Consider the following 26942-nt stretch of genomic DNA (forward strand, 5'->3'; position numbering starts at 1 on the left):
CACCCGTGTGCACTCTCCCTCTCTTTCAATCTCTAACCCTCCTACTGGCTCCTCTTTCTCAGCATCCCCCCTGCTGTCCTTCATCCTTTATTCTTTTCCTCCTCCCTCCCTCCCTCCCTCCCTCTCTCCCTGCCTCCCCCTCTGCCTTTCCTCTCTCTGTCTCTTTCTCACACACACACACACACACACACACAGACACACACACACAAACACACACATATATATACTCACACAAACACACACCCATCTATATTTTCCAACTCCACCTCTGGCAGGTTGTGATTTCCACTGTCAGAAATTGCTTTTTCAATATCTCTCTCTCTAATTATGAGCCCCGCTAAAGGGGTCGTGCCACCAGAATACCAATTTTTCAACCATTTCTCCCTTCTTCTCCACAATAATTCTCCTTTTCCAGGTAACAACAATACGCATATTCAATATGTGGCCATGCAAGCGTTGCAGCATTATCACTGGTGTATTTCTGCAGGGTTCTGATGCCCTCTTGGGCTCTGATTTAGATCCATTTGGTCTTTTCATGTTTGGTCAGTTCCCTGTGGTCATGATTAATTTTTGACATCTAGGAATGAAAAGGGTGATGCAGATGTTAGAGCAAAGTCTATTTATTTCCACATGGACAAGGACAAAATGGGGGAAATGTGAGATTTCTGAATGCATTGACGGTTTGTGGGAAGAAAAAGGAAAACCACTGAATCCTGATACATCCACCACACAACTCCTCAATCACTCCCTGTTCCCAGGAAAGGGTTAACCTCACTGAGCGGTTGTAGCCTGCTTGATTGACGTGAGGAGCATTGTGCTACCTATACCCTCCAATCAGCAACCGGTCATCTTAGCCCACGTGGGTGTTCTCAATACTCATTGGCTCATTTTACCAGTGTTTACTGTGCTGAGGCCGAGCCCCACGTGGAGATTTCATTCAATCACTGAACAATTCCTCTGAACCTCTCCTTTCTAAAGAACATTTTTGCAGTTTTTATAAAATTAAAATGTCCTAATTGTGTGGATAGATTTTCAATTACATGGCAATAAGCGGATGAAACTAATTACAATGCAACACTAACACGAGAAGAAAACCAGCAAAGGTTTCTTTGCAAATATCATCAGGGTATTTGAAGAACAGCGTTGTGTGAATGCTCGACGTTTCTGATTTGCCCAGTGTTTATAACTTATGCGGGACAAAATATTTTTTTCTGTAAAAGGAACGATTCCAAACCGGCAGGTTATTATTAATTTTGATAAGACAATTTTTGTGTGTGTTTGTGTGTGTGGAAGGGAGCAGTAAACCGTGTCTTTAGGTCTCCCCCCACTCCTTAAAGAAAGCTACTCATATGTTATGTCCCATTGAGGATCAGAGAAGGGGGGAGTGACAGAAGTGAGGGACTGGGAGTGTTGTGTGAAAAGAGTGCAGGCCAACGAGCGAGACAAAAGAGGCTGCGGCTGCATTGAATGTGCTGGTGGTGTGTCCGTCTCCGAAGCCACAGGCAAACCACATTCCCCCCCACCTCTGGCCTTTATGCTACAGACGGCGAAAATATATCGGAGAGGGAAACCAATTGCGATATTGTAATTGCTGGAAGCGCAAAGTTGAGGACTTAGAAGAGAGCTCCCCTGGACCGGGTGTTTCTCCTCTCCTCTCCCCAGTCCTTACTACACGTCGAGTGCGGTGCGGTGGTGTGGGGTTGGAGATATAACCCAGAACAAAGGAGTCTTGAAGCAAGGAATGAGCGAGCCGAGACTAGCTTTGCCATTACCTTTGAAACCGGGCCAAATGCCTCTCTGAGACCAACAATAGTACATTGGCTGCTCGTATTTCTCGACGAAGCTTTCCGCCCCAAAAGGGAGAAAGAAGAAGGACAAAAAAAACCGCACACGGAGGCGCACAAGTCGGCGGCTACAATGTTTCCTCAAAACCGACCACCGGTAAGTAGGCTACGCTAACTATGTAACAGTGTACACGCATTTAGCGACGTTATTGTCTTCTACCCGGAACCACCATCACATACAACGTGTCTTTCATTAACGCCAGGTTGTTTTTCAACCTTATTGAGCCTCAATGAGAAAGTGCAAGCCGAAATTGTTTGTCTTTGTCATTCTTACAATGTATTTCCGGGGACTCCTTTGTAGGGGATATATGGTACTCCATAGGCTGTTATATGCAGCACTATATCTCTCTTGTCTTTATATTAACGCCTGGTGTCATCTTTGTATTATGAAGGTCAGGCAGATTGTTGTTAGTAGGGGTTTAGTGAGGCAAAGCCCCCCCCCCCCCAAATTAAAAAAACAACGTTCAACTTTGCTGAGTGTCTTTGTGTGTGAATCTAATGTCCTTGGTGGCCACCACCACCAGGTTAGAAACATGGAGCTTCCTACTATCTCCATACTATTGTGGAGTTGACCCAGATGATGAAGTGTGTATTTGTTTGTCCCTCCTCACGGGCTGTGAGGAGGGGAAGTGAGTCAGCTTGGCTTGTTGACACCATCACTCAATGGTCTGCCCCTCTCAAGTGCCACTCATTGTTTTTTTTGTTTTTTTTTAAATCTGCGTTTGCTTTTTATTTCTTTTTAATCATACCAAGGGTGATTCATGCCCCTGAATTCACTGATGTGATGGATAAAACTAGGAGGTGTTCCTTTTCAAAAAGCTAACCGCAATTGCCAAAAGTCTTCCTAATGCTTACTAATGTGGCTGTAAAAATGAAAATGAAAAAGAAACTGCCATGCTGTCTGCGTTCTGAGACAGATCTCTGCTTGGTTAGGAGCGAAATTTGTGCTGCATGGCTTTAATTTGTTTTAGTCGAGTTAGGTGGAGAGCTTTTGAGCGGACTGAAATACATAAACACTGGTCCTCCAGCTGTGTGAAGTATCAATTAAGACCTGCTCATTTGCCTAACCCTCATCTACATCCCTCAGCCATGCCACCCTGCACCCCACCCCTGACAGTGTTTTGACATTCATGTGCCATGCATCGAAACCAGATTAAGCACACTGTGAAGTACAACTTCGTGTGAATGTGTGTGTACACCACTTTAATTCTTCTAGCAAATCCATTCAGACCTATAAAGACACATTGCTTTCATTTTTGAAAGGTTTGTGTTTGCATAATGCTTCAATTCCGCTACCATCATGCATTGTAACTTCTATTTCAGCCTGTACTTCCTTTGAGCAATAAAGGGATCTTGAGAATCCCCGCTTCCCAAACATACAGCACATACACAAACATCACACACACACCAGCAGCTGTGTATGTAGTATAGTTGACTGCAGGAAGGCAGGGCAGGAGGCAGACTGTGGGTCTGTGGTTTGCACTGTAAACCCAATCCCTCTCATCCAGCCTCTCCTCGCTGTGTTTCTGTGAGAGCTCCAAACCACATCTTAATGTATGGGCAGGCGTCCCAGGGTGAGAGGAGCAGACTGCGGCGGGTCTGGGTGGAATGTTTAGGCCAGCAGCCCTGTTTCATTTCAACCCTCCGCAGATCTCAAGAGTACCATGTGAGGCACCCGTCCTCAGAAAGTCTCTGCCAATCAGTAGCTGTTGTTTGCACCTCGGAGTGAAGGGCCACTCAACCCAGCAAACTGTTTAATCTCTGAAACGCAAGGCTGGTAGTAACCTGTCATCACTGGAGACTGCTCTGCTGCAAAGGATGTGACCCATAAATTACAAAAACACGTGGCCCATTTATTATAAAATATATAGTTATCTCTTATCAAATCATAATCATCGACAACCTACACTCCTTTTCGCATTCAAGTGTATTTTCAGTTCATGGACAAGAGACTTTGTGGTTAGTATCTGCAAGTAATTCAAACTGCATGTTTATAGCTTCTTACCACAGATCTTCTTTCCTGAATTCTCATTTAAAGTAGGAACGTGGTAATCACCTGTTTCAAATATTCTTCTAGGCTTGATTGTTTACCTTTTTGTAGAGCGCACACAGATTCATATGGCATGCTTTCTCTGCCGTAAAGCACAACAGACAAGTTAAAATTGCATACCTAGTATATGTACAATGCAGTACATACTTATCGTGACTTTCTCCTCATCAGACACTAAAAATCTAATTATGTGCACAGATATAATGGTGCTTTGGTGTCCAAACTACATGACTTTAAAATGTTTCTGGGAAATGCTTGAGGTCCCTGTATGTGCCCCGATGATTTTGGGATTCGGCTTGATGCCAAATACAGTAGACTAGCTGAGACGTGTATCGGACATGGATAGCTCTCGTAGATGTTCGTTCAAATCTGCCACAGTGACAGAAACATACCAGGTTATACACAGACAGACACGGGTAAGAAGAAGAAAGCAAAACATCAAAGCAGAATATAAAATTGTATTCAACTCAGAAACTAATTGTTTGTTTTGTTAGCCTGTAATGATACCAACCATGTTAACATATACACATTTGACCTGCTTGAAATGACACAAAATTAAGACATAAAGTATATACATTTAGAAAGAGAAAAATTGTGACGATATTGGCAGGTTAGCTATACCTCACAAGTGCTAGTAAAGGGTCTATCTGTTTGCGATAGAGGGTAACATAGTTTTGAGGATCTTTCTATTTCAGCTGTAGGCCTGTTCTGTAGAAGATGATACAAATATTGTGAATTAATCAAAGGAACTTCAATGGTCATAATAAGATTGGTAATAGTATTTCCAACAGCCCTCTACCAACCATTTTCTTAACAAAGCTGTGGATTGGGGGAGGGGTTTCTTAAGAGGCTACTATTGGGGGTGATTAGTTAGGCCATGTTCAGATAGACACCCTACTCTCTGTGGGGAAAAAACAAACCCTTTCCTCATTCATTTGAATGGGGAAACTGCACTGGAGGGGGCATTGAGGGGAGGTCATCCAAAGGGACGCAGCATCATGCAGCAAAAAAGTTTAATCTGGTTCCATTTTTTCTGTAACAGAGTCACTGGCACATGAAACAACACATCCCCACCAACACAGCCGCTTGCGTTATTTTAATGCAGGGCAAATGTCTGTGTTAATACATCCTTAGGTGGCATGCATGCTGACAAAAGGCCCTGCTTTAAACAGAGCAAAGGTGTGCATTTGTGAAGGCGTGTTGTTTCATATACCAGTGACAATGAAATGCGACCTGGGAAGTGTAGTTGGACAAATGTGGAAGTGACATTTCAGCAAAAGATTCATCTTTTTTTGGCCCAGGTGATGGCATCATTTTTGGATGACCTCACCCCCTCAATGGCCCCCACTAAGTCAGCACATTTCCTCCATTCAAATGAATGGCTGTGTTTTTTCACGAAGCATGACTGTTGGTGTGAACGCAGCCTTATTCCCCATTCCCTTCAATATTTGAGTTTGAATGGGTATTTATTTGAATATTGGTATTGATAACCTTGGTTAATTTTTGTGGTTTTGCCCATTGTTCATATCTGTTACGATAACGTTTCATAATCTATGATGGCAAACAGCGACCAGACGGGTTTGTAATGTGTCCTGCTTTTTGTCATATTATCTAACTAAACACTGATTTGGTTGGTAACCAGACTGTCCATTGTAAACATTCATTAGATTTTTCAGAGACTATTCCTGGTTTAACTTGATTTGAGCTGCTGTATTTACTGTATGCACACACTGTTTTAGCATGCTGTAGACTATTAATAACTGACAGGTTGGTCGTGTTCACCATCATTTTTCCTCTCGAATAATTGCGTTTGATAAGAATGTTTTTTTTAAAAAAAAAAAAAAAAAAAAATTTATATTTGACTGTTGGTGTTGTTAGTCCCAATGGACTATCTTGAAAAGCTCATTTTGTCTTGCACAGTCCTAATGGACTTAGAAAAACTGTACAAACAGAAGCAATTCCAAAGTTGAATTATTGTCTGTCTATCAAATGAATTTGGTCAAATATGCGATCCAAAACCAAACCTGGCATTGCCGCCATATTACAGATTGAATGTTTATTATCTGACAAACAGTCAGATGTTGAACAGAGGGCACCGCAAAACTAAGCCTGGATCATATCATAACCAGATGCCTTGGATAACTTGAGAACCATATAAAGTAGTTTTTGAAAAACCCCTTTTTCTCCATTCTTGTTATGCATTTATATTTTTTTTTGAAGAGATCCTTGTTTTTGGTGTCAAAAATCTTACCTATCTGTAAAGATACACTTTTTTATCTGAGAATAGTGGCTAAACGACCTAGTCCTCATCTTCCTGTCCTGACTTCCTCCCGTTTTGGGGAGAGTATATGAATGAGTGACGGAGATGAGGCATTCTCCTCTTCATCTTCAGAGCTAGCATAAAGCAAGTCTCCACTTCCCAAGTCCTAGCATGCTTTTAGCTCTTTATCACCACTGTTGTCCGGTGGCGAGAGTGTGGCTATCGATCAGGAGCTCGCCTGCTACGCTCAGCCAGCGATTAGATGGAAAGAGAGAGAGAGAGAGAGAGAGAGCAAAAGAAAAGGCAGAAGAAAATGAAGGAAAAGAGGCTGAAGGGAGCTCAGGCATACACAAGCTGTTGTGGAGGTGCGTCTCGGTGGAAGGAACAAACGAGCTGAGGGGGTTACCTAATAAAAGAAGGCACCTCCAGCAATTAAGCCAGCTGACAGGCAAACTGTGGCGCTTCGCTAATGTGGGCTGACAGCAGGGAAATTTGAATAACGGGGCTTGCGGGAGGAAGGAGAGAGGAATGAGGAAGGGTGGGGGTAAGAAAAATGTGTGGCACTAATGAAACAGGTGCTTGGCAGCCCCTCCCCTCTAAGTGCAGGAATCATTGAGAGATTACGAGCACGTTTCCCAGCGCTGAACCAAGCAGATAGCTACTTAATGTAAGATTTTTTGGGGGAGGGGGGCGACCTGTGTCTTTCCTTCCCCAGTGCAATCCGCTTTAACAATGCAAATCACTGCTGAATGTTGACAGTCGTGTTTGAATAATTTGATATAAGGGGCTTTAACTTCAAAAGCTTTTGAGAAAGGACTGTGTATTGACATGTTTCATGCCCCTCAGAGATGGGTGTGTGTGTTTTTAGGTGTGTGTGGGTGCATACACAGATGCACACATTCAGAAATGTTACTCAGGGTTAGACCTGCTGTCACAGCATCCTTGGTGGTAGTCTGATGAGAGAGAGAGGGAGAGCATGGTGGGTGTTTACTCTGATGATCGACTCTGTGGGTAAGCAGTGTAATTAGTGGCCTGACTAATGGGCTGAGCTATATGAAGGAGGCAGCAGTACAGCATCCTCCCAGCTGAAGGAGACAGACAGGAGAGAGATGGAGCCCGGATTAAACAAATAAAAAAATAATAATAATAATCTAAACATTTTGGCAAAGTATACTCTAGGGATGGCAATGATAGTCGGACTGGTCAGTCGCTCCACTACTTTGGTCCAGACGGAAATATCTCAACAAATACTGGGCGGATTTAGATGAAATTTTTTTTGTGTTTGTTTGTTTGTTGACATTCTTGGTACCCAGAAGATGAATCCTAATGACTTTGTTGATCCACTGACATTTCGTGTAACACTACCATGAGACATGATGAGATATGTCGTATGAGTAAAATGTCATGTCAACTATGCTGGTAAAACTAATATTCCCACCAGCCTCAGTTGTACATATTACAGTCTGAAAATATTATCTGCTAAACATCAGCGTGTTAGCATTGTCATGTCAGACTCGGTGGCTAGCGCGGCTATAGATTCTTAGTCTTGTTTTTTGTGTGAACAGACAAAATGTTCATGTCAAATTTTAATTTCTGCTGCCAGTTCACTTTTGATATACAATAGATTCTCTGGCAAAAGCTGGGGCACAAATCATTGTTCAGGTTTTGTAATGAGGAACACAGAATGGCAGAACAGAAACAAAAATGTGGCAACCGCTCATTACAAAGTAGTGTGAGCTGTGTGTCATCAATCATGTCTCTTTTTTCTTTGATGCATCATGCAGTGTAGCAGTGGAGTTTTCAAACTGCATGAGAAAGGAAGGAGAATGTGAGAGGTCATCCAGGAGAAACCCGCCCCTCCCCTCAACCCCTGCAGCCGTAGGAAGAAGACACAGTAGCACTCCTTTTTAAGCAGACCTAATATTCCTATGGTCAGACACAGCCACATCCTAACTGCGATGGTCCCATTACACTTCTATTAGCAAATTATGTATCACTGTGTTCAGTGTGGGTAGCGACGATTGAGACGCGTCTTGTGGATTCCCATTGTTATTGACGTAGGAGCTGTGTCATGTGTGAATACAATAAAGTACATGTGTGCTTGTAAATACTTGTGGAAAACTGCGTTGTGCGCACATCCACTTAGTGTTTGTAGTGGGCATGTGTGGGCGTGTAGCAGTCGTGTGTGTGTGTGTGTGCGTGCATGTTTTTTTTTAGGGTGGGGGGTTAGAGCAAGGATGTGAGGTCATAGTGGTTTGTTGCTTGCGGTGTAATTAGAGGTAACTCAAATGAAAACAGAAATGAGTTCATTCAGGGAATGCCACGCTGTTAATGGTCCCTTCACGTCAGAATTTAATTTGTGCCATTTTTCATGTGCATTTATTTGTTTGTGCATTTGTTCATGTGTCTTTGCATTCGCGGGCTTTGTTGCATGTGACCTTGGATATTATGTGTGTGTAGAGCATATAACCTGAGCTGTTATGTTGCAGAGCTGTGTTTGGTGTTCAGCTTTTTCTCAGCAGTTAGCATGTTTAAAACAGCCTTACTGGATTGTTTCCACTATCCTATCCCAATGAAGGGATGTGGGATTTGATTTAAATCATTTCTATCCCCAAAGATGACTCATTCTCTCTCTCTCTCTCTCTCTCTCTCTCTCTCTCTCTCTCTCTCTCTCTCTCTCTCTCTCTCTCTCTCTCTCTCTCTCTCTCTCTCTCTCTCTCTCTCTCTCATCCCCTCATCATCAGGTCCTCATTTAATCATTGCAATTGACTTAGGCTTTCCTGGGCTAAGAGAGAGATTAGTGTGAATGTGTGTGCGTGCCTATACATCTGATGAGACAGGGTCATATCTAGGGTTTCCGTATTGAGCTTGTACAATAGGAGGCCTTAAACCCCTAACGTTAGCCGATGGCTTTCTCAGCCGGCTTTCTGGAATGGAACGGATCACAGCGGCGCTGGTAACAACACGGCGCTGTTCGGGGGCCTGTAACACCTCCCCACTGATTTATCTAAACAGTTGAGTAATCAGATGATCTCTAATCATATCAGAGAGAAGCTTTCCTTCCTCATGCCGGCCCACCTCATGCAATCCTTTCTCAGTATTACAGAACCTGCCTTAATGATTGTAAGAGCCACAGAAAGATCTAGCCTGTAATTGTGTAACAGCGATTTTCAGTCTATGTAAGCTTTGTTCAAGGGCAGACGGCATGTCTCTTGTTTGCTTTCGAGCCAGGACACGGCTGAGAGGGAGGGAATAACTGACCGTGGGATTATCAGGTGAGGCTTCCAGCTTAAACCCATTCCCATAGGTCAGCGGGTCAGCTCAATGACCTGACCTCTCACTTTAAAGCCTGCTCAGCTATTTGCCAGATCAGGAGTTGGAACAGATTAATAGCACTGTTTCATGGGAGATGTGAGGATTTAAAAAAGAGGTTATGTCTGCTGGGGTAAGATCTATGCTTTGCCTGTGTTTCAAGGCAAGCATCTGTCTCGTGCGTCCAGTCTAGTCTGGTGTGAATCATCATAACAACAATCCTAACCAGCAGACTAGAGTTGTGCGTAAGGTCCTGAGTGGCTGAGACAGCACAGAGACTGTGGTTACTTGCAGCTAAAAACAAATATTCTCTTCTTCCTCTGATCACTAAAAAACAGACCAGCTCACTCTGGTGTCGTCCATTTGAAGGCTCTGCCTCGTCTCTCACCTGCCCTGGAGACTCTGGAGACTGTGTTGGGGAAAAAAAAAAGAAAAAAGAAAATCCCTGAAAAGTATTAAAAAGAAATGGGAGGAAAAGGAGTAATTTAAAAAGGAGTGAAAAGAAGGATGGTCTTCTCTTTCTTTCTCCTTCCATCTTCCTATAAAATGGCCTTGGTGCTCTTTTTTTCCCCCCCTGTGAAGAGTAATTGCTCTGTGTGTGTGTGTTGTGTGAAAGAGGGGGGAGCAAGAGTGTGTGTGTGTGTGTGTTTAATCATGGGTTTTTGTGTGAGAAAGGGGGAGTGTGTGTGTGTGAGCAAGACTGACAAAATGAGTATGTGTATTTTTGTGAGGATGAGTGTGCGTAATGGTGGGTTTGTGTGTGCAAAGGAAAAGGGGTGTGTGTGTGTGGCTGTCTGTGCTGTAGGAGGGGGATCTGGCCGACAGATTGAGAGCAGCTTGTTAGAAAGAGGAACAATGAGGCCACAGCCCCTCTCCTATCTTCTTTTTTTCTTTCCTGTCTTTATTCTTTTCTCTCTTACCCTTTCTCTTCTTTTTTTTTTTTTCCATCTCCTTTCAAAACAGATTATCTGTATGTTTTCGACTTTCCCTCTTGCCAGTCTCACCCATCTTATGTGTCCCTTATCTTTTCTTCCTTCCACCTCTCTTCTCTGTTGAACTCTTCTGTCTGTTTCTCTTCACACACTCCTTTCCTCAGCATTTGCTTTTTTCCCTTCTAATAATGTTTCACCTGCTAAAACGCTCCGTCTCATGCTCCTCCTCAGTATATCTGTTAGTTATCAGCCTACACTTACATACATTCTTACAGACATACATTCTTCCTTACACATATTTACACATATGAACTGCATGTGCCGGTTCACTCTACTCTTGTCATCAACATCTTTCACACACTTCCCCCTTGTATTGTTTTTGGCACTGGAGCTGAGTGATGTTGTGATTAAGTTGTTAATTAAACATCATTAATGTGAGACAAACATTGTTGATGTGTAGAACATTGAGATGAGAGATGTTTTCTTTTTTTTATTAAACCAAATTAATGAATTCAGATCTGCCCACATACTCATACCTAGTGTCACTGAACTCTGCTTATATGCTGGTTTAGCTAGAAGGGTGGGCAGTTTTTGGGATTGGACGTTTCCAAAGTGGAAGTGAGTCAGGAAGACTCTTTGGATGGAAGCTCTGTAGAAACTGACATAGGAAATTATTATGATATATCTTCTACGATGCTAAAGATGGAAGGGACAGGATAAGCAAAGGTCCAGGACTAGGAGGGGGATAGAAGCAATATGTTAAATATGAACTGACAAAAATGGGTAGAAAACCTTGCTCTTATTTCACCATCTATTCTGGTTAGCCTTGGTTTTTCATGATGTACAAACAAACTCTGTTTCAGCAAATGGTCCAATAAAGATACCTGCTAAGAGGAATGTCTAAGACAAAGGCTAGCAAAGCTACATGACTGATGCACATACAAGAAAAATTAGTTGCCCTTTTCCACGACCCTCCTAGGGAAAAAATATTTCTGCAGGGCAAACTCAGAAAGTTTTGAGCAGTGGTTGGGAAGTTGCATTAGCAATTTGTTGGATTTCAAGAAAGAAAAGAGAAGCTGGATCCTAACAGTGTCTGCTCCACATATAGTTCTTACACATATTTACACGTATCTTGTATAATTGAGCATCATTGAGCAACCCTACTTGGCATCAAAACTATGTCCTCCCACAATAAAAATTTCCCTCCTCCTTTATATCTCCTATCTCAGGCTAAAAAAGACTAACACAACCATATTAAAACTAGACAGTGCCTTCCTGCAAGAAAATTACGGTATATTACTATCACTCAGCCTCACTGTCATACTTGACCATCGAGAAGCTTGTGAGCTGGCTGTCCCAGGCTCTCTGTTATTTTGACAGAGAGCCAAACAGACAGACAGACGGACAGCCCCCACCACCCTCTTAGTCCAGCTCTCAGCCCCCTTTTGTCTGCCTGTCTTGCAGCATTACCCCTGTGGTTGTAGTCTCCTAATTGCTCTGGACCCTGCAGAGAAGGGAGAGTAAGCACAGGGGTTGGCAGGGGTCTTCAGCCACGATGGGGTCCTTTTTCTCTGCTTTTGTCCCTCCCATTGCTGTATTTTTTTTTTTTTTTTTTTTTTTTTAATTTCTTTCTTCTACTCAGACTTGCAATTAAACAAAGTGTGCTCATTTGGCTAAGAAGCTCTTGTACCTCTCTGTCCTCCCCTCCAAGTTGGTGACCCATTCACATCTGGCTCTGCTGGTGATGACAGTGTCTCTATGATAGACAGCCCCTCATAATAGTTACACATGGGCATGCTGGCATGCATGTACAGATATGGTGGTCATGTAGATCTTTGCTTCCTGTGGTTGTTTTGTAATGTTGATGCAGCTCCTTCGTTTGAAGGAATAGCTTGACGAAGCTTTTCTTTTACCAAATGAAATTAGTCATGATACACAGAAAATTACTCAGCCACTTGACCTAGGTAGTTGTCACAATTTTGAAACCAAATGTCAAGGATATTTGTATTTGGCAACTATCCTGTACTTGTAGTTATTTTAAGTCTTTTCTCAGACAAATCCCTAAGCTGGCTATCTCTTCTCTTCTCAGGCACCTCTGCAGCCACCCCCGGGGTCCTCAGCCTCAGTGGTGGCAGCCGCAGCAGCAGCAGCGGCGGCGGCATCGGGGACCCCCCAGTCACTGAAACTAACCTACCCAGAAACCTTGGACCGCATTAAGGAGGAGTTTCAGTTCCTCCAGACCCAGTACCACAGGTGGGTGTATGGGTGGGGTTTACTTTTTTTTTTTTCGTAGTGTGTGTGCTTGAGTTTCCCCTCAAATGTCCCTGGACATTCAGACCAAAACCAGAACAATTTAAAAATGCAAGGGTCTATGTTGCTGTGGGCATGTTGCTTCAGGTTCAAATGAGATGAATATGATCCAGGACGGCCACTTTGAGCAATAGATCCATGAGTTTGAAGGCTTATCAGTACGCAAAAACACTGCACGGTTTATTATAATTTGAGGCAGGAATTGCAACTCTGTAAAGTTGTGACAGTGAAAATCATCTTATGCTCCGTCTGGACGACTGAGAGGATTATCCCCTTCCTATTACAAAGTTACACTTGGAATTTGCACTTGCATGATTTGATTGATCACTGCAGAGTGTTTTTTTTGTTTGTTGTTTTCTGACAACGCATTGTTTTTCTTGTTCTTTCTTGCTTTACTGTCTTATGAGTGTGTGTGTTTGTGTGTGTGTGTGTAAATATAAATAGAGGAAGTTTCGACCATTCTACTCTTGATAACATATATAGCATTGACCCACCAATTCCCAAAATATATGTATGTGCGTGCTGTTTTTTCCCATCAGGAAAAAAAAGTATGCATACATTACCTCATGTATATAATAAATATGCAGGCTACTCTTTTTGCATGACTGTATAGTGTGCTTGATGTGCAGGAATGTGCACAGAATGCCTTTTGAATGTGGGATTTGGGCTGGCTGTGCAGTCCCAGCCTTCTCTGTCTCTCCTTTCTCTCTCTCCCCCCCCTCTCTCTCTCTCCCTCTCTCCCTTTCTCCCCTCTCTGTTCTCTTGGCACACCTTCACAGGGTCCCCACCCCCTCACTCTTCTCTCATCCTGCTTTGATTCAGCTGGCCAGAATCTCCCCTCCCTCCCTTTCTGTCCCTCTTCAAACTTCTTTTGTATGCCCCCCCACCCCCACACACACATCCACAGCCCCTCTAACCCCTGTGGCTACTGCTGCCTATACACACAAATGCCAGAGTGTGTGTGTGTCCCCTTATCTTTCTGTCCGTTCAGCTTGTCACAAGCTCAAAACACAAAGTCCAAAAACCCCAAAGACTTGGATGGCTGCATTCACTTACACAGGTACTTCTGTGTCTACCCCTGAATAGGATTTAGAAGTAGAACCTTAAATCTGTATGAAGATATATGATCAGATATACCTTGGTACTGATAAATGCAACAACAATAATCCTGTATAAAGTATGACCAGTCAAAGATATTGGGCTGCTGGCCATTTGGTTCGTCTAACCTCTGGTTAAATGTCATTGGACATTTATTTAAAATTTCAGTATTAGTAAATTTGATTAGAGGCTAATAATTTGATAATATTTTGGTTACACAGATATGATTATTCAAACACAAATAATTGAAACATTTTGACCAAAATGGTCAGAGAGAGACTATTTGTGGTCAACACCTTGTAATTTCTTTAGAATATAGGATTAATTGGGAAAGAGATAGCATTGTGTGGGTGCAGATTATTTTAACCCAGAGCCTACATTAAAAATTAAAATTACAAAAGTGCTAGTGTCTCCTGATGTGATGCCACTGCCAGATCAGGGGACTCACTCACTCACTCACTCACTCACTCACTCACTCACTCACTCACTCACTCACTCACTCACTCACTCACTCACTCACTCACTCACTCATTCATTCATTCATCCATCCATCCAGCAGTACACTAGGAGCTGTGAGACTGGCCACTTCTTGTTCTTGTTCACCTTGATGTACATTTAATTTTGCCTCATTGAAGGGCAAGGTTTTAAACATGTGTTCTTGGCGACTCAGAGTGCAACCCAAGGTTATAAGACTGACAGTTTAAAAAAAAACAAAAAAAAAAAAAAACCTAAAAAATATTTGCAGTGTCCCTGTGAACTAAACTTTTGAGCAGCACTGACCCAGACAAATCAAGCCATTCAGCGAACATGAGTCACCCACCCCTGGATTTGTTGGTTGAGACGGCCTGATCAGCTCCTCTGGCAGCAGTTCAACATTAGACCTTGTGTTAGAAAACACCTGGAGCATCACCCTCTTGCCAAGCACTGGTACTGAGACCTAGTGAGCGGGATAAACAATAAATGAATGGTGAGATTAAGAACACGATAAGCAGGCAGAGCGAGCTTGTGATTCCATCTGCAGCTTCCAGTGCTGCTCATGCTGTGTTTCAGAGAGACCGCAACATCAACACTGCTGCCTTTTGATTTTGAACAAACTCATTTTGAGCTTCTTCCATTTATAAAAAAAAAAAAAAAAAAATTGCACACAGATGTAGATGTGGGTGATACTCCAATATTGTAAGACTTTTATTGGCATTGTGATGTGATCATATTGTCATTATCTTACAAACTGTTACAGTCCAAGTTTATGATTCAATTCAAGTAAATCTTATTTATAAAACCAAAAATCACAAATTTGTCTTAGTAAAAATTACTAAACTTTTCAGAGGATGCCGTTTGTGGCACTGCTATTGAATAGTGTTGCACTGTTACTGACGGGTGATATTAATATTTTGTCCACCCCATTTATATCGACAAACGCTAGACATTAGCTAAAGTGGCAACTGAGTGTATATGCCAACACTGGACAAATCTTCTGATTAATATATTTCCCAGTCCTATGCTGGTGTCATTTTTAAATGTATTTCAAATGTATTAACGTGATGTTTAATCACAACACGCATCTGAAATAACAATGAAATGTTGTTTATTATGTTACTAGCATTTACTGAAAGTTTTTTGACATATGCTACTTTCAGCTCATAAAAAAACATTATCTAGTAAAAACAGGGGCTATTCTTTAACATCGTGAGCAGCAAAATAAAAGCATTTGACTCTTTCCATAATGGTGTAATACTGAGAGGATGCCAGTTTGTTTATCAAATGTAACCCTAAAAAAAAGTCAGTTTGGTAGCAGTTTTGGAGAGGACCAGACAGATAGCAGCCAGAAGGATTAGCAGTGGCCTTGTTTAGTCCAACAGCAGACAGGTCGGACCAAAGATCCACATATGATTGCAGGCTGCACCTTCACATAATCAGACCCATTTGTTACAGTGTTCACCCTGCAGGGAAAACATGACCTGAACTCCCACAGAGACGGTCACAAACACACTGACCCATTCAGACAAACTCCCAATCTGATGCATGTCCTTAACACACAGTTGCACCGATGTACGGGACTCCCCAATTATCTTCACACACATAGATGTTGTCTAGAAATAGCAGGGCTTAGTTGTGAATTTTGGCTGCAGAGAAGGTGGCTGGATTCTGATAGATGTTGGATTAGACGGCAGGAAAGAGACGGAGGGAAGGGATTAGTGCTGATGAGCTGCAACTGTGTGTGTGTGTGTGTGTGTGGGGGCGGGAGGATGGATAGGTGGGTGGCAGGGTGCTTTTCTAAATTTGCGTGTCGCCTGTTGGTTTTGGTGGTGTGTGTGTGTGTGTGTGTGTGTGGTTGGTATGAAGGGATGAGAAAGATTACTGAGGAAGCTAAAGAAAGGGAAGGGTTAATTAATTAAAGGGTCATTGGTGGGTCAGTGGCCCTGATTTTGTGTGTGTGTGTGCGTGTGTGCGTGTGTACATACTATCTAAACAGGCTGTAATCAGCAGACCGAGGGGAGACGGGAGGAGCTGCTGACACAGAGCTCTCATTACTGTAATTCTTTCTACACACACTCTTTCAGGCAAATGCAGGCATGCTTTTATTATGACTGATGTGTGTGTGGTTTGTAGAGGAAGATACACTTTCCACTCACCACTAACATGCTGTCATTCATCACTTAAGAGTCCTTCCTAAATGACACACACACACACACACACACACACACACACACACCATTCACAGTGGTTACATATATTGTTCATTTATATATTAAAATTTCTATCAGCTCTCTCTGATATCTAAAACTTTTCATAATTTCTTTCGAAACTAATTCATTCGTTTTCTACTAGACAGTCTGACTTATCTTACTTTGTTCCAGTAATGTGGTTACATTTTCATTTAGATACAGAGGCAGTGTTTTGCGGAAAATACAAGTTACATATTGTCCATCATTCATCATCTTTGTTTACTTTTAAACTTTTAGCTTCCTGTGTCTCCTGCACAAACTTTTGAGTTTAAATATCCGGGTATATGTAGGTAAGCTGTTTGTTTAGATAGTATGTCTAAACAGGATATGTGTATATATCAGATTTTTTATAATTGTAATTTTTAACGTGTAAATATATAAATACATAAAGTAGCACTGAAATATAAAATGACTTAATCAGTCAGTGACAATGAGCTGTGTGGAGCATTTTTCTCTGTTTAACGATGTTTTATGGGCGAAATGATTAATCAATAAACCAAGAATATAATCATCAATAATGAAAAAAATCATTAGTTTGAACCCAATTCTATGGATCTCTATACTAAGGATGTTAATTTTTGGTTTTGTTTTTTTTTCTGATCAATAGCAGATGCTCGTTAACTGACCATTAACTGTTGATCGACAAGATTAAAATGTACTATTTAGAATAGACGGGTAAAAAAAGAAGAGTTAAAATATACCAATACACAGGGGCTAAAGTGGACCAGAATGATCTGGAGGGTCTAAACGGAGTGAGACAGACAAACACACACACACACACACACACACACACACACAGAGGAGAGAAGAAGATCAACACACCACCTCGCTTCTCAAGGAGCACACAAAAAGCTCTAGGTTATAAATTCATGAGGTTATTATAAAGATCAGTTCTACGTGTCATTGAAAAAAAGGAGAGAGGAGCAGAATCGCTTCTTGACCGGGACATAGAAATGCGACTCTGGTGTGAACAGCCAGACTACTGCTTGCGCAACACAGAGTCGGGCTGGCATTAAATCTCAAAATAAAATAAACAGCCCTGGCCTCCCTCAGTCCTCAGCATAGTGGACAGCTTGTCTTAATGGTTTCTATTCAGAAATGGCAACATGTCGACGTGCTGCGGGGTTCGTGTGGTACGTAGTGTGTTGACAGTCAGACCTGTGGCATATTTCATTTCTAAAAGAAACCAAAGCTGAATAGTGTCTGAACTACACACTACAGTAAAGGTGGTTGTAAAGCTGAGTCGAATTACATGCACTGACCTCCTGTGTTGGTCTGACTTGAATATATCTTAACAGCGCATGCAACCAGATAGGCTGCATGTGTGTATATATAATAGGATAAAATAATCAGGAATCCTCTGTGTTTAACCGTCTGTCTGTCACGCACCAAATTATGAAATTATATTTGCTTTAAGGAGGGCTGATGGTTTGTGGGTTTTTTTTATAGTTATGTGTGTGTTTTATCTGTGGGATGGATTGTGTGATACAACCTCTCCTTCTTCTAATTCTGTGTATGTGTGTGTGTCAAAAATTTATGAAAGGCCGGTCCTTACAGTGAGTCTGGCAGCAGAGAGGAGTACGGTTGGTCTGCTATTGTGCGACAAGATCCCAGCTTTGTTTGGTGTATGTGTGTGTCTAGGTTTGTGTGTTTGCTGTTGCACACACCCTTGAGAGATGATGAAAGAGTACTCAAGTGAGTTGGGTGGGTCCCGTGTGTGTGTGTGTGTCTGTGTGTGTGTTTGCAAGTGAGAGTGCGTGTTTGAAGAGAGGAAGACTGTGAGAGGAGCTGAAGGTTTTTCCAGTGGAGCAGGGAGGAAAGGTTGATCAATAGTTAATGAGATGTAAAGTGAACAGTCACATACCTGGAGGCTGGGGGGCTAAATGGTCCTGACACTGTAAAGGCCTGACACTGGTGTAGTAACTACACAGCTCATATCATTGTCTATATGTGTGTTTGTTTTCTTTACTGGCTGCAAGGTCTGTATTTGTGTCAGTAATGATGCCAAGACAATGATGCATGGCCTCAAAGCTTTGAACTAATGGTGAAACCATCTGATATTGTTGCTGAATTTGAATTTGTTGCCGATAAAGATGATCATCAGGATGTATAAAATTTGTAGAGCGGAAACAATGAGGCCGTTGAATATTTTAGGTAGTTAACAATATCAAATTAATTCAACAACAATTTCGGTGATTGATTAATCAGTTAAGTCCTTAATCAAGCCAAATTGTTAAATATTCTGTGTTTCCAGCTTCTGAAATGCGATGATTTGCTGCTTTTCATAGATTTTAAATAACTTGTATGAAAAGATACTAGCCCAATGTCATGTTATAAAAACCTTTATATTGGTAGAACCAGTCTGCCCTCATCTCACACCTTCATCTCCTCTACGCTGTAGTGTGTATTTGTTTTAGAACAGACACAGGAGGAGGGAGGAGATGAACTTCTTTTTTCCTTTTTAACTTGATTGGCTTTTTGAGTTGTCACTTGCCCAACACTTTTACAATAACCACCCTAATTCTGCTGTTTACCCGAGAGAGCAATTATCTAGCTGATTATATTGTATTTAATCTTCAAGGCAAAAAAATGACATAATTATTATTATTTTATAAGCTAGCACAAACCTGTTTTTGAGATTCTGTTTTTGCTGTCCTGCTGCTCACACTGATGCCTTTTTTGTGGAAAGAAAATCAATGTTCTCTTAAATTTTATCTCTGAACACAGTTAAAAAATATTCTCAAACAACCAAAAGCGACGGACAAATGTTTTATAGAAAAGAAAAATATAAAAATGTCTTTGTTCTTTTAGCAAAATAATCAATGGGGGAATAGTGGAAGTAAAAGTATTGCTAAGAAAAACAAACGGCGGAAGGGGAAAGAGTTGACATTTTTACAATATCCAGTAGCCTGTTTCAAACATGGAGACTAAAAAGGCAGTCGGCACATTTCTACAAAGTGCAGGATCTTAATGAGACGCTTGACTGTCTGTAGGCTCGTGTTAGAGCGTGTGTGTTCCAGCCTGTGTTTATTTAGTGTGTATGTGTGGGTATATATACTATATGTGCTGCGTATGTGTTTTGTTTTTGTGCGTTTTACATACATGAGGTAAAGGCTGTAAGTATGTGTTGGATTAGTACACACACACACACACACACACACACACACACACACACACACACACACCACTTGGAGCACGGAAGCATTTAGGTGTGTGTGTGTGTGTGTGTGTTCAGTACCATTGCAGCACTGACAGAGCTGTTTGAAGGCTGGCAGGCTGCAGATTTGTAGCGCATTCGGCTGATCATCTTATCTCCTGTCACCGCCAGTGAAAGATTGGAGGAACCAAGCCCACTGAGGCACGCACATTCTCTCTCTCTCTCTCTCACACACACACAGACACACACACACATACACACACACACACACACACACACACACACACACAGGGTTCTATCTCTTTTTTCCTTGCTGGTTCTTTCTCTGTTTTCTCCCTGTGTTGCTGTGTCTTTCTCTCCATCCTCCAAACCTCTCCCTCCCTCTCTCTCAGTAAATGGTGCTGAGCCAAAGACTAATTATTACAGGCAATCATTTCGACATGAAATACCCACTTCCTGCTCACCGCTCTCCTCCCCTCTCTCCCTCATTTTCTTCCTCCTCCAACTCTTTTATGCTCCTACAGTCACATAATGGCAGTACACACACACACACACACACACACACACACACACACACACACACACACACACACACACACACACACACTGGTCTATCTATTGTTATGAGGACAGTCATTGACCTAATGCATTCTCCAGCCCCTCACCCTAACCTCAACTATCACAAGTAAATGCCTCACCTCAACATGTAATCAATAGGTTTAATCCTAACACCAAGTTTTAACCCTCAAACAGCCATTTGAAGTTGTGAGGACCAACCAAAATGGCCTCACAACAATGTTTTGAACAAAAATATGTCCACACAACCATAGAAAAACACACACACACACACACACACACACACACACACACACACACACACTAGTCATTTCATTCCTTGAAGTCCATTCTGTGGGGAATGGTTATTGCTTTCTAAGTGCGACCTTGGGGTCTTTCCTGTAAGCAAAAGAAGTATGTGTGCGTGTCTGTATGCGCATGTGTATACATTTGCCATGCAACCTTGTGTAAATATTGTGCAATATCTGGAGTGCTGTGCCAATTACAGAGACTTTTATTTTTTTCCTGGCTCTCTTTAAGTGGTATTTAATAGCATGGCTCTGACTGTTGCTCATTTCTGCACCTTAAACCAACAAGGTGCCCAAACCTGCTGTGGATATTCTGAAAGTGACCTGATAGTGTCAGTAGGCCTGCATTCATGATCCACAAGTTATCATCAAACATCATGTTTAGAGTTGGAATGATTAGTCTGAATGGATTGTGACTAAAAATTGATCAACTACCTTAGTATTTGTGCATTAGTAATACATAACATTTTGTGTATTTTGTTGGCCACATAATGGTTTCATTAGATAGGTGAGAGAGATGGGGAATGACATGCAGCAAAGGTCCCCAGCTGGACTCGAAAGTGGCGGGGGACAGTTTTGATAACTGATTTATTGAAGTAATTTTTCCTACAAAATGCCAAACATTCTCTTGTTTTTGCCTTTTCTTTTCTCTGCTTTAGATCAAATGAATGTTTGGGTTTTTGGACTGCTGGTTGGACAGATAAAGCTAATTGAAGACCTTTGGCTCTAGAAAATTTTGATGGACATTGTCACTATTTTCCGATATTTTATAGAGGATTTATTGATAAATCAACTGATAAACTGCAGTAGAAAAAAAATCTTTAATAATCACATCTCAACCATAATCACAACACATTTTAAACACAGGAATTCCACACCAGTCACTCCAATAATCTCTGTGCTGATCTGTGTGTGTGTGTGTGTGTGTGTGTGTGTGTGTGTGTGTGTGTGTGTGTGTGTGTGTCTAGTCATTGCTGTGCTTCTCCAGGCTCATCCCAAGTTTATGTTGTGATGAACACGCTGGCGGCTGTGCACACAAACACACATACAGTCGCATTAGTTCTCGGCCCAGCTGTGAGTGACTTCTGCCGAGAGGCAATTCCACTGTAATAAAATCTATAGGGTGGGGGTGGGGGGGGTTTAATCCTCATTCCCTCCCTCCACCACCACCACCTTCCTCTCCCACTCTTCGTCCTGCTTCTCTCCTTCTCCCTCGTCCCTCTTCTTCTCAACTGGCTGGCAATGATAAATGAGTCAATTATGTGTGTGTGTGCACGCGGTGCAGGAGAAGGGGAGCGGATGGGAACGTTATTACCTGTTGCGGCTGGGGGTAATGTTGCGGTATTAATCATATTCTAATTTTCCTCTGCCAAATGACCCCCCCACCCCCACCCCCTTCCCTTCACCCACCTGCAACGTCCCACCTCACCACACCGCGCACATACCCCCCCCCCCCCCCGAAATCAATCTATCTCCTGCCCGCAAACAAGTCAGCGTAAACTGCCGGGGGCCCAAAATATACTACCTCTCTGGGGAGGGGCGGGGGAGTTGGGAGTTGGAGGTGCAGCAGGTCGTGTATTTCTGTGTGAGTGTTTGTGTGAGAGAGAGGGGGAGGAAATGGAGAGAGAGTTACAGAGGTAACAAGGGAGGTGTTTGCATGCTTGGACCTAAAAACATTTAGAAATGGAAGTGTGTGTGTGTGTGTGTGTGTGTGTGTGAAAATTCAGCCATTGGCATTATCCAGTTTTAGAGGACACAAGGGACTGGTTTAGGTGCGAGGCGAGACAAGCAGACACAGAGGACAGACAGAAATATGGGACACGTGGGAGAAATGTTTGGCTGCCATCACCTTGGAGGTGTGTGTGTGTGTGTGTGTGTGAGAGAGAAGGAGCTTCCACACCAGGCCTCGCTGTAGCTGTGATAGCCTTACTTGCTCACACACTGAGCAACATGCATGGGTCATGTCCCGAACATAAGTTGAGAGAGGTGATTGTTAAAATAGGAAAACGGCAGATTTATTACATATCTTCAGACAGAACCGGCACATTTAACCCACTTAAAGCCGAGACTCAGACTTCGATGAAAGTTGACAACGTGTGCTGTCGAAGGTGAAAGAAGGGGGAATGGTCAGACAGATCTAAAGACCGATAGACTGGCTGGTAATTGGGGAAGCAACAAAATGAGGAGTGGAGGGCACATGGATAGTTTGAAAATTGTCCAGAGAGAGCGAGAGACACCTTGGATGTGCCTGCCTGCAGTTTTGGCTGGATTTCAGGCTTCGAGCATGACTTTGTCTATTTCTGCTCTGCTCTGAGGTGATAATGGGCTGTCAGCACCCCAGTCACCCTGCTCCCTCCTCCCCCACTGAGTGTGATAGAAAGGGGGGGGGGGTTTGAGAGGGAAGAATAGGGTGTAATTTGTCATCATGTTGTTAATTGCATTGTGTATTTTTTTTTATCTGGAATATGATACAAATCAAAACTAACCTGTTTTATTTGTTCCTGTCTTCTCTGTGTTGCAGTTTGAAATTGGAGTGTGAGAAATTGGCTACAGAGAAGACTGAGATCCAGAGACACTACGTTATGGTGAGAGACACACACACACACACACACACACACACACACACAGGCCATGTCTCCTCACACACACTCACAACAAGTGCAGTGCCAAGCCTGCTGAATCCCTTTCATCTGCTAACAGCTGCCAAACAACACCCACCAAAAACCACACACAAGACCACACACGCTACCACACACACACACACACACACACACACACACACACACACACACACACACACACACACACACACACACACACATATTATAAGACTGCGGAATAAACAGCACTTACATAGACGTGCAGGCTTGTGCTTGTGTTTGCGAGTGTTTCTTCTTGTGGCTGAGATATGTTCTCTTGGGCCATCTGTTCAGGGCTGTGCATTGAACCTCATACTCTTTTGGTACCAAACCAAATGTGTTTGTAACAGTGACTATCAAACTTTGAATTGCTGAACACTAGCTTCCAATGCCTGGTCGAATTGATTCTCTTCTTCAAATCAAAATTTCAGCAGTTTATTGGCCTCTTGTGCTCAGACAACAATAAACATTTTAGATCTTTGACTTTTTATTAAATGTAAAGAAGTATTGAAATTCCTCTTTTATATATCCAGAACTTAGTTTCATTTTGGTTATGTAACTGAGGTAACATATTGGAACTGTTGATAATTACAATGCCTAAGCTGAGCATCTATACTCAAATACCTCTTTCTGATTTTAATTTAAGCCAAAACAGAGTGCGTCACATTAAAATATAAAAGGAATAACTTTATACTCTTTTTAAATGTATACCTTTCACTAGGTGAGTTGCATTGCTGATGGTTCTTGCCAACAACTTAAGATCAGGATATAGTTTAAGTACTTGCTTGTATAGCAACTGCAGTCTTTTACAGAATGAGTAATTATATATATATATATGGGTGTCATTATTTTATGCCATTTAATGATAATGATTAAATGAAAAAAAATCATAAGAGTAGTTGCAGCCCGCTGACTAATTCAGACTTGTGATTGTTCCACTGCTGTGTCACTGGTTGTCAGCACTGCCCTGTTTGTCTGATCACATGATCTGTTCTCTGATACTGCTGCTTGATTTTCCCACTCATTGCAGATAGTCCCATAAGTTCGATGCTTTTTCATCTCATCACTGTGGGCATGGGAAGTTTCAGAAGTGAACATGTGGTTTGAATTCCAGAATGCTTTGTGAGAATTTGTGCATTTAAACAAATGAAGCTCAGACACTTTCTCTTCTCAACATATAACACAGAATCATTAATGTGTTTCTGAGCTCTGTTCCTCTGCAGTGAGAAGCAGCACTCTCTGTGAATGTACACAAAGGATACATGATCAGCAAATCTTTTTTTTCTGGGTAAAGAAAAGGCCAGAACTCTTTGTCTGTCTTGTCTGTCTTTGTTTTTTTTTTAAGTCTGAAAACCTCAAGCCTTGATTTACCTGTGATCAGAGGCACACAGAAACAGCTGACTGAGTGTAGGCTGCCCAGAACCTGTTATGCCAAAAAAGAGCTATGTGGCAATCTTGGCACAGAGCAGGGACTGGTGGGGGGATTGAAGTTTTAGTGATGGGGAGAGGGGGTAGCTGGCATCAAGCACAGGCCAGGTCTCCTTTCTTGGCTGATGATTTGGGGGAGTTTGGATGTTGCTAAGCAACAGGCGAAACTTGGCACACCAACTGCCAAGCAGAGCTGCCAGGAAAGGCGTCTTTTATGGAGGCACACAGAAACAGGAGCGCGCACACAGTTGCTCAGAGCACACAGACTCGGAGGGAAACATGCACACAAAGTGCATAGATACACACGCCTACACAGTTGCAGACTTGTGCCACACACACACACACACACACACACACACACGTGCTTACTGCCAGAAAAGATGTCTGGAGAGAGAGGACCCCTGCCATCTCCTTTCCCATCCTGCCAGACTGTTATGGCTGCCCAACTGCCAATCTCCTCTCTCCACAACCAGCCACGCTGAAAAGCAAATGTCAGCCTGTCACTTTTCGAAGCATCTGACTTTAAAATGCTTGCCTTTCTCGTCCATCTCTGAAGGTAGAGAGACAGACAGAGCTCCTCTTGCATTCCTCAGTTACTTGTACTTTCAGATAAAAGATAGGGTCAAAAAGCTCACATTAGACATGATTATTGCAATAGTCTTTCACCTTCTTCTGCCCAGTGACAATTTCCCTGCCTCACTTTGTGTTTCTGGCTTCTAAAATGTGCCTCAGGGTCATTTTAGAGCCATTGACTTTCAGCAGAGTCAAGGTGAAACTAGTGGCGATGTGCTTTAAGGGACATATGGGCACTTCAGAGGGCACATGCTCAGGCTGGCACTGTTTGAAGCCGGGAGCCCAGGAAATGGTTTTGTGAGTGGTTGACAGCTACCACTGTTGAATTTATCTGTGTAAAAACCATGACAATATTATTTTATGTAAATATAACGTTTTTTTAATTTTTTTTTTTTAAAGAATTAGTATTTTATGTATTTTTTTAATATTTTACATTTTTGTTATTTTCAGCAAATCCCATGAAAAGACCAAAACCAATACCATCTGTCTGTTTTTAATACTTTCTGACTTCCCTGCCTATGGCCTGTTCAGTACCACTGAGGATGATAATGTTTTAAAAAACGGTGATACAATGATACAGTTTCACATCTAAAAACGGAAAAAAAAAGACCCAGTAATATCCTTGAACAACTGAGCACTGTAGTTTTTAGGAAACTTTAATTAAACAGGAGTAAATAGTGCATTTGTTGGGAACTATTTTTAGCTGCAGATTAATACATATTTGGTGCGCTAGTGAGTATTACTGGCAACCCCAATGTGGAATTGGTAATTGATGGTTGGTTTTGGCTTTTTTTTCCATGGGATTTGTTGGCAAGAGTTTTTCTGTGCTGTTTTTTTAAAAATCATTTTTACCAGTTCTCCATTTTATCTTTGTGTAGATAAACTAAACTAGATAGGAAACTTCCTCATGTTCAGCTGCCGTGATTCTAATGATTCTAACTGTTTAACAAATGATGTACCTTAAATTTAACATGCTATTTTTCATCAGGTCGAATGATTCAACTTTTAAACATTTCCATTCAATTCCTCAATTTTTGTAAAGATTTTCAGATTCGGATTTTCTTTCATTTTATGTACAGTGTATATTGGGTTTCAATTAAAAATACATTGCCATTGAGCTCTTCCTTCCTTTCCTTATTTAGTCTTTTAAAATGTGCATGTCAGTCATTCCTATGGTATATAAATATTCAAATTAGTTAAAAACCTCCCTCTAGCTTTACTTACTCAACATTCATTTGGGTTTATGCGAGATCGTTTATTAACTGAAGTTCTCTGTGTTTCAGTATTATGAGATGTCCTACGGCCTTAACATTGAAATGCACAAACAGGTGAGTGAACTCTAGATATGTATGTATGCATCTCTCTCTCTCACCCTGTCATCCCTCTTGCCTCATACTCCTAAAGCTTTACATTATTCTCTTGCATTACTATCACTGCCTCCTTTCTTTTGCCCCCCATTAGCTCTACTCCTAATAATGTTTTTTCAGGTGTGTGTGTGTGTGTGCGCCACTGTAATGTCAGTCTTCTGTCTGATGGGCCTATATAGCACCGTTATGCTGTGGAGGCGTTAATAGGATCCACAAACAGAATTCATTTCTCCACCACAGACAGATGAGAATACTTTGTCCTTACCCGAGCCTCCAAAACAGCCTCCCCTCTCGCCCCTCATAAATCCCTGTCTGTTGCTGCCTCTGTGCTCCCTCCCGCTATCCCTCCGTCCATCCATCCATCCCTCCCACTTCTGCCCTGA

General features: G+C 42.0%; 1 protein-coding gene across 5 annotated transcripts in view; it reads left to right on the top strand.

Annotated features, from left to right (window-relative positions):
- The first annotated feature begins 1289 nt into the window (after positions 1-1289).
- The window catches only part of tle2a (TLE family member 2, transcriptional corepressor a), a 41261-nt gene continuing 15608 nt past the window's right edge, over positions 1290-26942 (top strand). For 3 of the 5 annotated variants that reach the window (XM_056378343.1, XM_056378347.1, XM_056378348.1), the window contains exons 1-4: positions 1292-1941; positions 12488-12651; positions 23074-23137; positions 26476-26520. In XM_056378343.1, coding sequence (XP_056234318.1) covers positions 1918-1941; positions 12488-12651; positions 23074-23137; positions 26476-26520 — 297 coding nt within the window. In that variant the 5' untranslated portion in view covers positions 1292-1917. Of the gene's footprint in view, positions 1942-12487; positions 12652-23073; positions 23138-26475; positions 26521-26942 lie in introns of all 5 variants that reach the window. The other 2 variants (XM_056378344.1, XM_056378346.1) reach the window with 2 other exon arrangements.

This window comes from Seriola aureovittata, chromosome 6 (genome assembly GCF_021018895.1).
Source record: "Seriola aureovittata isolate HTS-2021-v1 ecotype China chromosome 6, ASM2101889v1, whole genome shotgun sequence".
Taxonomy (NCBI): Eukaryota; Metazoa; Chordata; class Actinopteri; order Carangiformes; family Carangidae; genus Seriola; species Seriola aureovittata.